Genomic DNA, 13,074 nt, shown 5'->3' on the forward strand with positions numbered 1-13,074 from the left:
TAGTTTAATGAGCCAGTTATATGCCATTCTGGAGTTCCAGTGTGCATGAAGCAATTAAATATCCACTGGAACACAAAAATAACACATGAGAATGACTGAATAACCTCACTAGGGCATTTCGTTTAAAGCAAGGAAGTATTTTTTCCTGGTCTCACACCAGTAATTTTGTGGATTTGGCACATAAATCTCCAGTTGCATAGTATAGACGATCTAGGGCCCCAACCCTCAACAGGGACTCAAGCACATAAATCCCAATGAAATTCACCTGTTAGGCAAAGGTGAATATCTTTGAAAACCTGAGCCTAAGTACCCAGGATTGTGAAGGGAGGGTAGCAGCATGGATCTATGCCTGAGGCAGGTGGATATTTAGGAACCTACTTAATTTATGGTATCATAGATTTTGTGGAAACTGCAAAATCCATGAAAAAAAACTTACTAAAGTAAAATGCTGGCTCCCCAATGGAATAAATGTTCTTTGCTACAGGGAGGAGAAGGCGCTGGCTGGTGGGGTGGCACAAAGGGTAGAAGACAAGATGCTGCTCTCACATCCCCCCTGCTGGCGCCTGTCTGCCAATCAGTGCTGAGGGGCAAGATGGCATAAAGGGCATCCAGCAAGCAAGATGGAAGCTGCCCCCTCATCCCTCCCCACTCAGGGCCTGTCAACCAATTAACGCCAAGGGGTGGGGCTGCCATGAAATGCCCATGAAATTGGCTCTGCATGCTGCAAATGGGCTATGAAAAGCCCTTTTTCTTACTGCAATTTAAGTAAAGTAGGTTCCCACACATAGTGCCTCGGGCAGTACTGGTTCCTGCCATTCAAACTGCAGCAGCACAATCAACCACCAAGGTAGAAATGGCTGCTTTTTCACCACACATACTAAGGTAAGGTGCAGGGCTGGTGCCCTGGTCATCCCCCTCAGTTACGTTACTGGCTGTGGATTTCACTAAGTGCTGCCATACTACCTAACCCAATGTCTAACTCTTTTTGTGGATCCAGCCCTTTGTGTCTGTGATCTCTATCTGTAAAAGCAAAATAATTAATTGTGAGGATAAATACATTAAAGGTTGTGAGGTATTCAGATATCACAGTAAAGGTAACTGCTTTTCCTGAGACAGAAGGGTTTGTTACTTTTGTTACTTCTATCAAATAGATATTGTATGTTGTGTAGGATCTAGGAAGTACTATAATACATCATTGAAACTACACACAAAAATCTATCAATCAATTACAATTTCTTTAATTTTAATGAAGTGTTTTCACTTCCATATAGTAATCTACAATCAGAACTTGATAATTAATAAGAATGGCTGCATTTGGAATTCATAGTTAAAAAAGCAACAACCCATCATTGCTGACGCTGATGTACAGAAATTCTATCAAAGCTCCTACGGAAGTTTTGTGCTTTTAAGATCAATACAGGAGCAGGGAAAAGATTCCTAGATTCTTATTTACTTTTTAAAAATTCATCCTACCTTCTGTACTCTTCACTTAAATTTAATTGTTTGCTAAATAGTGACCAATGCTTTTCAGAATGCACAGTATATCTTTTCACATAGTTTAATAAGGATTTTTACAAAACCATTTCATTTTGTAATTACATGTTCTATTTATGTCATTACACATGTTTACGCTAATTAGGCTGTTAGTTCTAATTATACTAATTGCATAAATGCATGTTAATCAACTAAGTTTACTTCAAAGAACAAAAGAAATTAACTCTAAACCTAAACTCTTAAGGCTGTGAAATGAACTTATGAATGCAAAAGGAACTCACAGTTAAGACAAGCCTCTGCACTGCCCTATACTGAAAAAATGGGTTTACCGGGATCTCATCCTTGTGCAGTGAGTCAACTAAATTCTTGGCTAAATAAAACAAGGAACCATCAGTGATCATGAAACCTAGATGCAATAGTTAACAACCTGATGAGAAGTGCCTTAAATTTATTATGTCTAAACTAAAATGTGCTCCTACTCCCTTCTGCTCAGTGTCTCTTTCCTGCCATACTCTCTGTTCATAAAATCTTTGCTTCTCTGAACTTCACTTCCTCAAAATAACTCGTTGCTGAAGGAAATGGGAAATTCTTGTAGAACCCATTTCCTTGCCTTTGTCCTTTGCACTCCCACCTCTTTCATTAACTTCCACCACACTCCACTTGCAACAAAGTCATTCTATTTAACCATAACTCATGCTAGCTACTCTTTTTTCATTTGGTTTTGATGAAAAAGGTTGGAAGATTAGAATGGAAGAGTACTGTCCATTTTAGTACTACAGTTAATGAAGCAGAAGACAAGGGCAAAATGCAGCTAAAATACTGCTAAGGGGGTGCAGTTCTGTTGATTTTCAGGTTTATCCCTTCACAGCACCTCTAATTAATGGCATAGCCTCCTATCCTACTGACTGCCTCATTATCATATGAGCCCTGGATTAGGCAAGTCTCACATCTATACTTACAACTGGTATGTTTTAGAGAGAGCTTATAATGATCTCCATTTTGCTGCTTCACACTGTCTTCAGATTCTTGCCACTTGTATTTTAAAGCCACTTCAAGTGGTCCTCTGGGTTAATGAAAGGATCTTTTTCTTGTTCCATGGAATTTTTTTCAGTTTTGGGTAAATCATATATTAGAAATACTGAAAATCCAATATCATTTGCTATTTCTTATTTACTTTCTGCAAAGAATTTCAGATGTATCCCGATATGGTTTGGCCTTGTCTATATAGAAAACACAGCACACTGTCTCATGAGTATATTAAGTTCAGCATCCACTGCAGCTAAGTAAAACTTTGGGAAGCCTACGAAAACTCCTACCTCACACTGGGCACATCTACACATTCATTAATGCAAAGTACTTACTGTGCATTTAGTTTAGTATGTCCTTAATGAAGTACTAACTAAATGTGCAGTAACTACAGTTACTGTGGAGTAGTATTAGTGCACAGTTTTTCATCATGGTTACTGCGCAACAGCCTACTAACACTGCACAGTAGCTTATTAGCATGGTTTTTGACCAGCAAGCTACTGCACAGTATTGTTAGGCTACCGCCTGGTAAGCTTCTTGTGCAGACACGCCCACTGTGCTCCAAAAGGAGGAGAAGGAAGATGTATAAGATAGGAGTGTCTGCTGTGGCCTGATGGAGATCTTTCATCAGGAAAACCTCTCATAAGGAATGTGCTGGCTCTCTGGGTGCCTCCATAAATAGGTAGCAAAAATAGAAGTGAAGACATGTCCAAAACACCTCAGTGGCCAGCTGATATGCTCTTAACATCACAATGTCTCCAGAAGAGAGAGCTTCAGTACTGTGATGCGGGTAAATTAGTCAGTACCACATATGCCCTGTGTTCTGACACAGTAGTAATTAAAGTACTGGGCACTAAGGAATATGGTTCCCTTGTGGTCTGGGTATAGCAAAACCCCCAGTTTTTCTTTTTTTATTTATTTTAAAATGCATTCGCTCCCCCTTCCCCAACCATTTCTGACTTTTTCTCTCCCTCTCTATTCCCTATAGATAAATATAGGTAAGCCAAGATGTAGGATAAGCTTTAACATTTTATTTAAGGTAGTAAGTTTTATTTTTCTCTCCCCTCTTTGCAAATAAGTGCCCTGCTATTTTGATATCAATACCCACTGTTTTATAAGTGATAATTATTATGTTTGTACTGCTTTTATAGTGTGTGATTACTGTTTTAGGCCTATATATGTAAGTTAGCGTTAAGTCATGTCAAGTTTCCATTTTGTATGTCATGCCTCCATCTTGTGTCCTCTGCCCCGGCATCCCCTGTGTTGCAACTGTATGATTCATGTACCCCTCCCATGTAAATTGGTTCCTGGATGAATAAGAGTGATTGGGAATGATTGAAATGCAATGGTAGCAGGCCTCTACTGAATGGCCTGTAATGACCAGGCCATCACCTAGCATTGATTCATCCAGGAACCACGGACCTCACCCAGGAACAGAGACAAGAACCCAGCATTTGAAAGACAAAAGATCCTGCAGAACCAGCAACTCGACCATTGTACCCCACCATTACAGACACCCAAAACTGCACATCCCTGCATGGAGCACGCATGCTCAGTATGCCAGGGGCTGACCCTTGCCTGGGCATGCCTCCTGTCACTAGAGTCACAAAAGGTCTGGCCCTATAAAAAGGGGCAGTGAAGACAGACCCAGTGGGATGCCCTCTCCATCTGGACCAGCACCATGCCACACCACCTATCCACCCAAAAAAAAAAAAAAAAAAAAAAAAAACAAACCTATCCACCCAAAGGCCCTGCCAGCGACCCCCCTCTGGACAACACCTACTGAACAAGGACCTCTTTCCAGCCTGGATAGGTAACTATCACCACCCCCCCACCACCTCTTCAACCAAGGACTTGGACCCTGCTTTTCTTCCCTACCTGGACTCCAGCCCTTCCACTGAGTCTCTTTCTCCTGCTGCCATTGTGAGTGCTTGTGTGTGTGTGTGTGTGTGTGTGTGAACAAATAACTTCATGGGGCTGCGTAGTGTGTTGTCTGTTTAATAAAACTGTTAATTGGACCCCTAAGTTGGGTTTTGCTTTACTGTGGTTTGGCCCTGCTCCAATCTCCGTTCCTCACTCCTCTAACTTCGGTCTCATTTCTCCCTCTCCTGCTTCTGGCCACCTCTAACACCTGTCCTGAGCTCTTCTCTGCCTCCAAGTCCCCTGTTTCTTTGCCACTGTCTTATCCCCACTGCCTTTTCCTTTTCCCCTGAGCAATCAGGTTTCTGCCTCAGTTTCTTTCCTGACATATATATATGTATGTCATTGTGTGCATGATATATGAATTAATAATCTGTGTCTAACTTTTGGGGTGTATAGTGTATGTGCTTGAACTGGTGATAGGTATGTATATGCCTAGGCTGGTTTGGATGTGTATGTGCCTGAGCTGGTAGTGTGTGTTTGTATGCACCTAATTGATTTCTGTGTTTGTATATGTGCAATTGTGTCACATCCTCCTGTCTAACAGCACAATATTGAGATCTTGAGGGTTGGCCTTACCCCACAGGGCAACATGGGTGCTGGAGGATGGGTGCACGAATAGATACAGCCTTTGTTTACGAGCTCCCACTGCACCTTCTGAATAGTCCAGAAGGACCCTTCTTAGACTCTCCACTGCGCCCCAACTGTTGAGCCAGAGATAAGTCAAACATAGAAGATTCTTCTGCATGGACTCAGTCATCAAAGGAGAAAGTAACCTATCTAGGATTACCATAAGTCTGGGTTTTCCTGGACATGTCCTCTTTTTTGATCCTCCATTCTTTGTCTAGGTGCGTTTTTTAAATCTAATCAAATATCTGGGATTTTGCTCTGCTCAGTTCAGCTGTGCAAGGGGAGCCAGTGGCTGCTGGCACTGGTAGAAGCTGTCCAGGTACCTGGACTGCAGCCAGGAAATGCCTGGCTGCCTGGGAGCAGGGGAGATGTCCCCAGGGTCCTAGCACCTACCAACTTCAGTTTAGTTTCTCTGCCTATGCAGAGATGGCACTCCCGCAATCCTAGTACCTGCCGCTTTTGATCTATTCCTCTTGCAGTGGCATCTGATCAACATGGGATGTGGGACTGCAACTTGTGGAGGGGGCTAAGTTATAGGTAGCAGCCCACAGTGGGGAAAAGGTTACGGGGTGAGCAGCTGGGTGACAGAAACAGCAGGGGGCTGAGGCTTGGAAGTGAGGGGCTGGAGACTGTGGGTCCAGAGTGTGGGGCAGGGTGCTGTGGGTTAGGAGTGAGGGTCACCAGCAGGGACGGGAGGAACTGTGGGTTGGGAGTAAGGGGTACCAGCATGGCCCAAGGGGGAAGGGTACTGCGGGTTGGGAGTGAGGGGTACTGGCAGGACCAGGGGTCCCTGGTTCCTTAGTGAGGGGCTGCAGAAGGTCTGGGGTCTGTGGCTTGGGCAGGGCCAGGGCATCATCATATCGCTTCCCCTCATAACCATATATCCACTCCCAGCTCGAAAGATATCCTCTTTTTTAGAACTGGAAATATGGTAACCCTAATCCTATACCTTGATTCAAACTTTGTAGTGGTGCTCTTTATGACCCATCTTAGAGGCTGAGTTAACTAGAATACAGACAGATAACTGATGCCTGCTGTCTGATGGGGCTCAGGATCCAAATTTGGCTCACTGGAGATAGATCTGAGGACTGAGGCTAACAGGAAGCATCCCAAGAGGAACAATGTTATGCAAGACCCTCCATCTTCCCAAATATGCTTAGTGAAGAAGTACTGCGTAAGAATTTGTCCCTTGGTACCCAAAGTCCTAACATTAAGTGACACTGAATCTTCATGTGATGCTTAAAACCCCAGGGAGTAGAGAATTCACTAAGATCATTTTTCTAGAACCCCTGCTTAGGGGGTGCAATGTTTGTGTTTCTAGCCTAAAAAAACAGAACATGACTAAAGAAAGAACATATGTTACCAACAGGCAATTTGACTAATAATTAACACCAATCTAGAATGTTGTGCAGGTCAGGGGCTCTGTCCCACTGTCACTTTTGCCAAGAAGAAACTGAGAAGTATTTCGACACAACTGCTCAAACAAGAATTTTAACTTTGTTATGAAAAAAATAGGAAAAACAGGGTGGGGAGATGTAGAGTGAGCAGATTATTCATTTTGATTTCCCATATGTTCAAAACAAAGGAACAACTCAACAATCTCTATGAAAAACATTTGCTCAATCTTCTGTTATTATAAGTACATTTGCTTTTTGGAATTTCAGATATTTAGTACTGCTTTTATTACATAAAACTCTTAATTTTTCACCACATTTTCTCACATACAACATGCACTTTCCCCCCAAAAAGTCAAGACTTCCAAAACTGAGTTGCAAGTATTAAGCAGGGAAGCTGATTTTCTGCTTCAGAAGCACCCTGCTTTGATTGCTGCTCCACAGTGCAGCAGCATTACTATTCAGGCAGTGGAAGGAGTCAAATGACTTAATGAACCATTGTTTTTCACTCCACAGGTGTTAACGGTCCTTTTTCCTTTTTAATGGTCTTGATGTTTCAATAATTAAGGTAACTTTTCTTAGGATACTTTTGCTGTTTGCTAGCTGCTCCTATGAGCCTAAGCAGGAAAAGGAGGTAGAGTCAGTTTAAGATTAACCTCTGTTCAGTGCAGCCATAAGGCTGGAAAAATCTACTTTTCTTCATTCTACCTTTCAAAAACAAGGCATGTACTATATTCTGAGGTGTGTTGTATGGAAGAAAATATAGTAATTTTAGTGTGGGTTTGTATGTAAACACACAAACACACACACACACTTACATATTAAAGTTACTGTATTTTCTTGCATACAACACACCTCAGAATATAATACACAATTTTTCCCACCTTGTGTGTGTGTGTATCTACCTATATATATATATCTGTATATAGATAGATATATATAGATAGATATGCGTGCGCGCACGCACACACGTGTCTTATTCCAAACAGAACTATAGAATTATTCTGTAATAATCCTTTTAATTCACAGCTCCAAGAATACTTGGTCAGCACAAATTTACTGAAGATATGATATAAAGTTCTTTCTACTAGAAAGAGATTCTACTGTATAGCAAAAGGTGGTTGAAGACAATGATGTTACTGGGAACATAGTGCCTATATTTGCAATATATTTTGACACTTATGGTTCATATATTAGTTTACATATAAAATGCAAATCATACAAGATATTTTCTTTCATCTAAATTCCCTTTCCACTTATTTCAGTTATTATTTCCTTTTCAATTATTAAGGACTTAGGGTTATCATATGTCTAGGTTTTCCTGGACATCTCCTCTTTTTTGGCCTCCTGTGCTATACCCAGGTGGGTTTTCAAAATAAGAGCGAATGTCTGGGTTTTTTGCTCTTCCTCTGCTCTCCTGGGCTGGCTGCTTGGGGCTGGGAGCAGTGGCTACGGTGACTGGCTATTGGGGGTCACATGCTCCCCACATGGGCCCTGGCAACCCAGGTAAAGAGACTGTGTGTGTGTGTGTGTGTGTGTGTGTGTGTGTGAGTGTGTGTGTGTGTGTGTGTGTGTGTGTGTGTGTGAGTGAGTGAGTGAGTGAGTGAGTGAGTGAGAGAGAGAGAGAGAGAGAAGGCACATGCTCAATGCAGGAGCTGCTGGGGAGCAGGGGGCTGTGGGTCAGGAGTGAGGGGCACCGACAAGGCTGGGGGGCAGGGGCTGTGGGTTGGGAGTGAGGGGAGGCTGGCAGGGCTGGGGAGCAGGAACTTAGGAGTGAGGGGCAGCAGGGCATGGGCCTGGGCACTGTCTGCTCACAATCATATGCCCATCCCCGCTCTCTTCCCCTTCCTCCCCATCCCAGGTGACCTCTTGTTTGATGCTGGAAATATGGTAACCCTAATTAAGGTTTTTAATGTATTTCTTGTTAATTTGGGAGTCAGCAAGTATCTGTAAATATGTGGAAAGAAATGATGAATCTAGTTAAAACTATATTACATGCAGTATAAAAATTGTAAAACTTTTCTCACAATTAGAAAATGCAAAACCTAGCTTCCAAAAATGTTACCTCAGTCTCACTAAGCATCCTATAAATCTGATGTTATACATTTAATAACAGATATTAAGTTGGTATACATTTCATAAGAAAAATACCACATTTGCTCAAATATAAGATGTTCCTGAATAACGCAACCCCTCAGTTCAATATATGATTCTACATATGGAAAATTTATAAATTCCCCCATGCTCATTGGGGGAAAAAACACCTCATCTCATAGTTAAGTAAGTACAGTAGCTACACTTATGCCTTGGGCTGGAACTGCTATCAGATTTGTAACTCTTCCATTTCCTTAATTACAAAGATTTTAGAGATGCAATGAAAACATGCAGGTGCACCTAACTGCATAAGTAATTACTTCAATTACATATGCGTAGTGTAGTGAGGCAAAGCAATGAACTGACTTGGGGACACAAACTCCATAATTGTACCCATAAGGCCCTTTCGAAATTGTCTTACATAAATGAACAGTAGTGAATCTCATTTATGAAGAAAGACAGGTGTTTTTTTGTTTTTCTCATATTACCTCTGGATTTTCCTCCTTTTTCTTTTTGGTAGCAGGGGGTCCCTGAGCTGACTCTTCAGGAGATTTCTTTGTCTCCACTTTACTTTCTGTCTGGGTTTGGACTGGAGGCTGAATAATGATAACCTATAAGATAATAACAGAATTAAGAAAGGAGAGTTCACTATTTCAATAAGATTTTCCTAATACATATCCTTGACCCTTCACTGAGGAGTTGAGGCAAACATCTGCTAAAAAAGCAATAAATCAAATTCAAGCGCCAACATTTTAAAAATCTGGTTGCCAATTGTTAGGTTCCCATAGCCATATTCAGATTCCTAAAATGAAGTACCCTGATTATTAAAGGTGCATAGGAACTTCACTTCCTAAGGTAAAAGTGAGTTGTTAGCACCTACATTTTTGAAAATGTAACACTTCTTTATATGCCTGAAACTGGCTGCATGTATGTCTATGTAGCTGGTATTATTACAGCGCTTAACCACAAGGTAGCAGGGGAGTAGGAACCAGCCTGGTTTTTCTTCCACAATTAACTACTTCTATGGTAATAGCTATATAGATGACTTACACTACTGTAGTTTTAACCTCATTTTTTTTTCTGAAGGAATTCTACACCAAGTGTAAGTTGGGCCCTTGGCAGATGTTACACTTAAGATGTGATTAACCAGTTAATCACGTCTCAAATAGTAACCCAGCCACACAGACATGCAATTAATGGCACAATAAAACAGGAAGTAAGTCACAAATTTATTATACAAAATATGTGCAATAACTTTGTGGCTGGTTCCAATCATGCCTTAAATTCAACATGTGGCCAGAGACTCAGGAGTTCGTTGGAGCCTTGAAGGGCTCTGGGGCAAATGCTGGGAGTGCCAGTCAGCTCATTACACTCCCAGTCTCAGGAGCACACTGAAGTAAAGAGTAGTCTGAACCATGGGTGCACCAGGCACTTGGCTTGCTAAAAGAGAGACTTGGCAGTAGGGTACAACTGGAGCTGATCCCCAATCCCACATGTGGCATGGCAGGAAGCATGACCGTTGGGATCACAGATCATATTTACGGGTCTACCCAACTCAAGGAGGCAGGCAGATGATTTTGTGGGCAAATTGCAGGGCCGGCCACCATATTTGCAAGCTGATTGCAACAGGATTCCTCTTCCCCACCCCCCTCCAATGCCTCTAATTCACTGAGGGGCCCCAGTGGCCCTGCACCCGCTGCTGATTAGAGGAGAGGGCTTTCCAACTTAAATCCCCGCACCTTGCCACTGATTGTTGGAGGGGGGCAGGGCTGTGCAACAGGCAGCCCTCTCAAACAATAGGAGTGGCAGCCATCTTGCTTGCTCCCCTTCATGCCAACAGCCCCCTTCTTCTCTTTCCCCTCAGTGGGCTACTCGGCAAGGAGGACTGCAGGCTCCCATTGGAGTCAGCATTTTAGTTTTAGTATATTTTTTCTTCATGGACAGCACCTGATTTCGTGATTTCTATAAAATCACAATTTGAGTAGATCTCTAATCATATCCCACCATGCCTTTAATTGAACTTTTAATTGAATTTCTCAGCTGAAGTTACATCAGTGTGAAGCTGCCCACTGCAGATCTGTTCCTTTATTACACTCATGTGCAGATCAGTTGCACTGATGCAAATGTGTCTTGTGTCCAGGGTCTTGGATGCCATTAAAAAAACAGTGAAAAGAACAAAATCTAAGCACAAAACTATTTATATGACTCATGTGATTGTATATGCTTAACAAAAGGATGCTAAGGACTATGCTAAGGACAAGCTCATCTTTCTGACACTTACAGGATTATTCCTTACTTTTAATCAATATTACTCCATCATATATTTTATCTTCAGTTATTCACGGTAAAAGATTCAAGTGCTTAAGTGGGGATAATTCTTTTGCTGGTAACAGATTAAGAGAAAAATAAATTATGTTAGTGAATCATGGAAGAGATGCCTGCTTCACATATTTATTTTGAAACCATCTACCTTCTGTATTTGTTCCTACTGGTATATTAAACCATGCTTTGCCAACAAGAACCAAAATAATATGATCTCAATAACTAAACTACTCTGGACATTCTATAATAGCTACTTTAATTTTTTAAAATTCTTTCATAATCTTACGTCTGCTACTGTAAATGTGTAATTCTTGTGTTCCAAAGCTTAGAAACTGTATGAACTGTAAACAGGTATTTCATAGTATAATTTTTTTTTAATTTTTAATTTTTTTAAATTTACATGCTTTGTTTCAAGATACTCCCTCTTGTACCTGTCCACTGTTTTCTAAGGTATACTTCAAGGAGGGATGTGGACAACATCGAGAGGATCCAGAGGAGGGCCACTCGCATGATTAGGGATCAGCAGGGCAGGCACTAGGAAGAGAGGCTATGGGACCTGAACCTGTTCAGCCTTCACAAGAGAGGGCTGAGAGGGGATCTGGTGGCTGTCTATAAACTGGCCAAGGGGGACCAGCAGGCAATGGGAGAGTCCCTGTTCCCCCGAGCACTACTGGGAGTAACAAGGAATAATGGCCATAAGTTGACTGAGAGTAGATTCAGGCTAGATATCAGGAAGCAGTACTTCACAGTCAGGGCAGCCAGAATCTAGAACCAACTTCCAAGGGAAGTGGTGCTCGCTCCTACCCTGGGGGTCTTCAAAAGGAGGCTAAATAATCACCTAGCTGGGGTCGTTTGACCCCAGTACTCTTTCCTGCCCATGGCAGAGGGTTGGACTTGATGATCTGCTCAGGGCTCTTCCGACCCTACCAACTATGAAACTATAGCTGAATGCTTTCTACCAGTTCAGTTCATGATCAGCTCTGAAACCCTACACCTTCCCGGACTTCCCTCTGAAATATACACCTGTTTACTTTATATAGCCCCCAAGAGTTTTAAGTATTAAGAGACTGCAAGATTTGTCTACATACTATCAGTCTTATAATTCAAGGAAAACTTAAGAGGACATTTGAGCATGGTCAGAGTTCCGAGTCTCATTGATTAGGACTGCTTTGAAAGGAGAGTCGATGGTTCCACTAACATCAAGCTATACACTGTCAAACTTTCTTTCTCAGACAAGCAGAGGAAAAATGTACCCAGATACACAGCTTAGTATTTATTATATTCCATGTGTCTCCTTAAAAACATTCTCATTGCTTTCCGCTTATTCGAAAGGAACTGCTGGCATCACTTAATACAGAGTTTTTCAAACCACTGGGAACACAGTGCCTGTATTTGCAATATTATTCTGACACTTGATGTAAGTATGCATTACAGGATCAAGACGTACCTTGCTGTCAGCACTGATGAGGAGTGGCTGTACTTTAATGCTATCATTGACCACAGAGACAGTAGCGCTGGTGCTGATAGGAGCTGCATTGTTTGGGGAGGTGGATATGATGGCATAGGCCACACCTGCACTGCTCAGAGGTGATGAAATGGATGCAGACTCAACACTGTGTGACTTGCTGTTAAGTGTCTGTACATGGCTGACAGTGTTATTGGCAGTGGGGAGAGCAGGGCTGGGGTTTTTGATGCTGACTACTGTTGCCTTTTGGAAAGCAGGAGGCTGTTTGGATGGTTGGTCTCTGCATGGGGAAATAGGAAGGCTGTCCGGAATCAGGGTCTTTGGCCTAACCTAAAAAGAGAGAAGTAGACATTATTAAACATTATCTTACATAATAACAGTATATATTAACATACTAACACAAAATACATGCTATACATATGCCTGGCCTAAACAACTTCTAACTGTATTAACCATGCAACTGTAGAGTCTTGAAAAATATAACAGCAATTCTAAACAGACAGTCAATCAGTCAATCATGTACTTGTATATAAATTCCCAACATTTTGTGGTATTTCCAGTTATTTCATGGTCCTTACCTTACTGCAGTACTAAACAAAAGGAAAAAAATCAATTCCCTGCTTTTGTTAGCTGATATCTATACAAACATTATTCAAGTCACTAGAGATGCACCAATACATAGGTCCAATATTGGATCGGTGCCTATATAAGGAATATTTACTGTATCAG

General features: G+C 41.7%; 1 protein-coding gene across 3 annotated transcripts in view; it reads right to left on the minus strand.

Moving 5' to 3' along the window:
• PHF21B (PHD finger protein 21B) overlaps positions 1–13,074 on the minus strand; it is a 266,164-nt gene that overhangs the window by 35,444 nt on the left and 217,646 nt on the right. For 2 of the 3 annotated variants that reach the window (XM_090043788.1, XM_090043787.1), the window contains 2 exons: positions 12,328–12,675; positions 9,047–9,169 (listed from right to left, as the gene is read on the minus strand). In XM_090043788.1, coding sequence (XP_089899914.1) covers positions 9,047–9,169; positions 12,328–12,675 — 471 coding nt within the window. The remainder of the gene's footprint in view (positions 1–9,046; positions 9,170–12,327; positions 12,676–13,074) is intronic. The other variant, XM_090043789.1, reaches the window with a different exon arrangement.

This window comes from Crocodylus siamensis, chromosome 4, assembly GCF_052110815.1.
Source record: "Crocodylus siamensis isolate JL-2025a chromosome 4, ASM5211081v1, whole genome shotgun sequence".
Taxonomy (NCBI): Eukaryota; Metazoa; Chordata; order Crocodylia; family Crocodylidae; genus Crocodylus; species Crocodylus siamensis.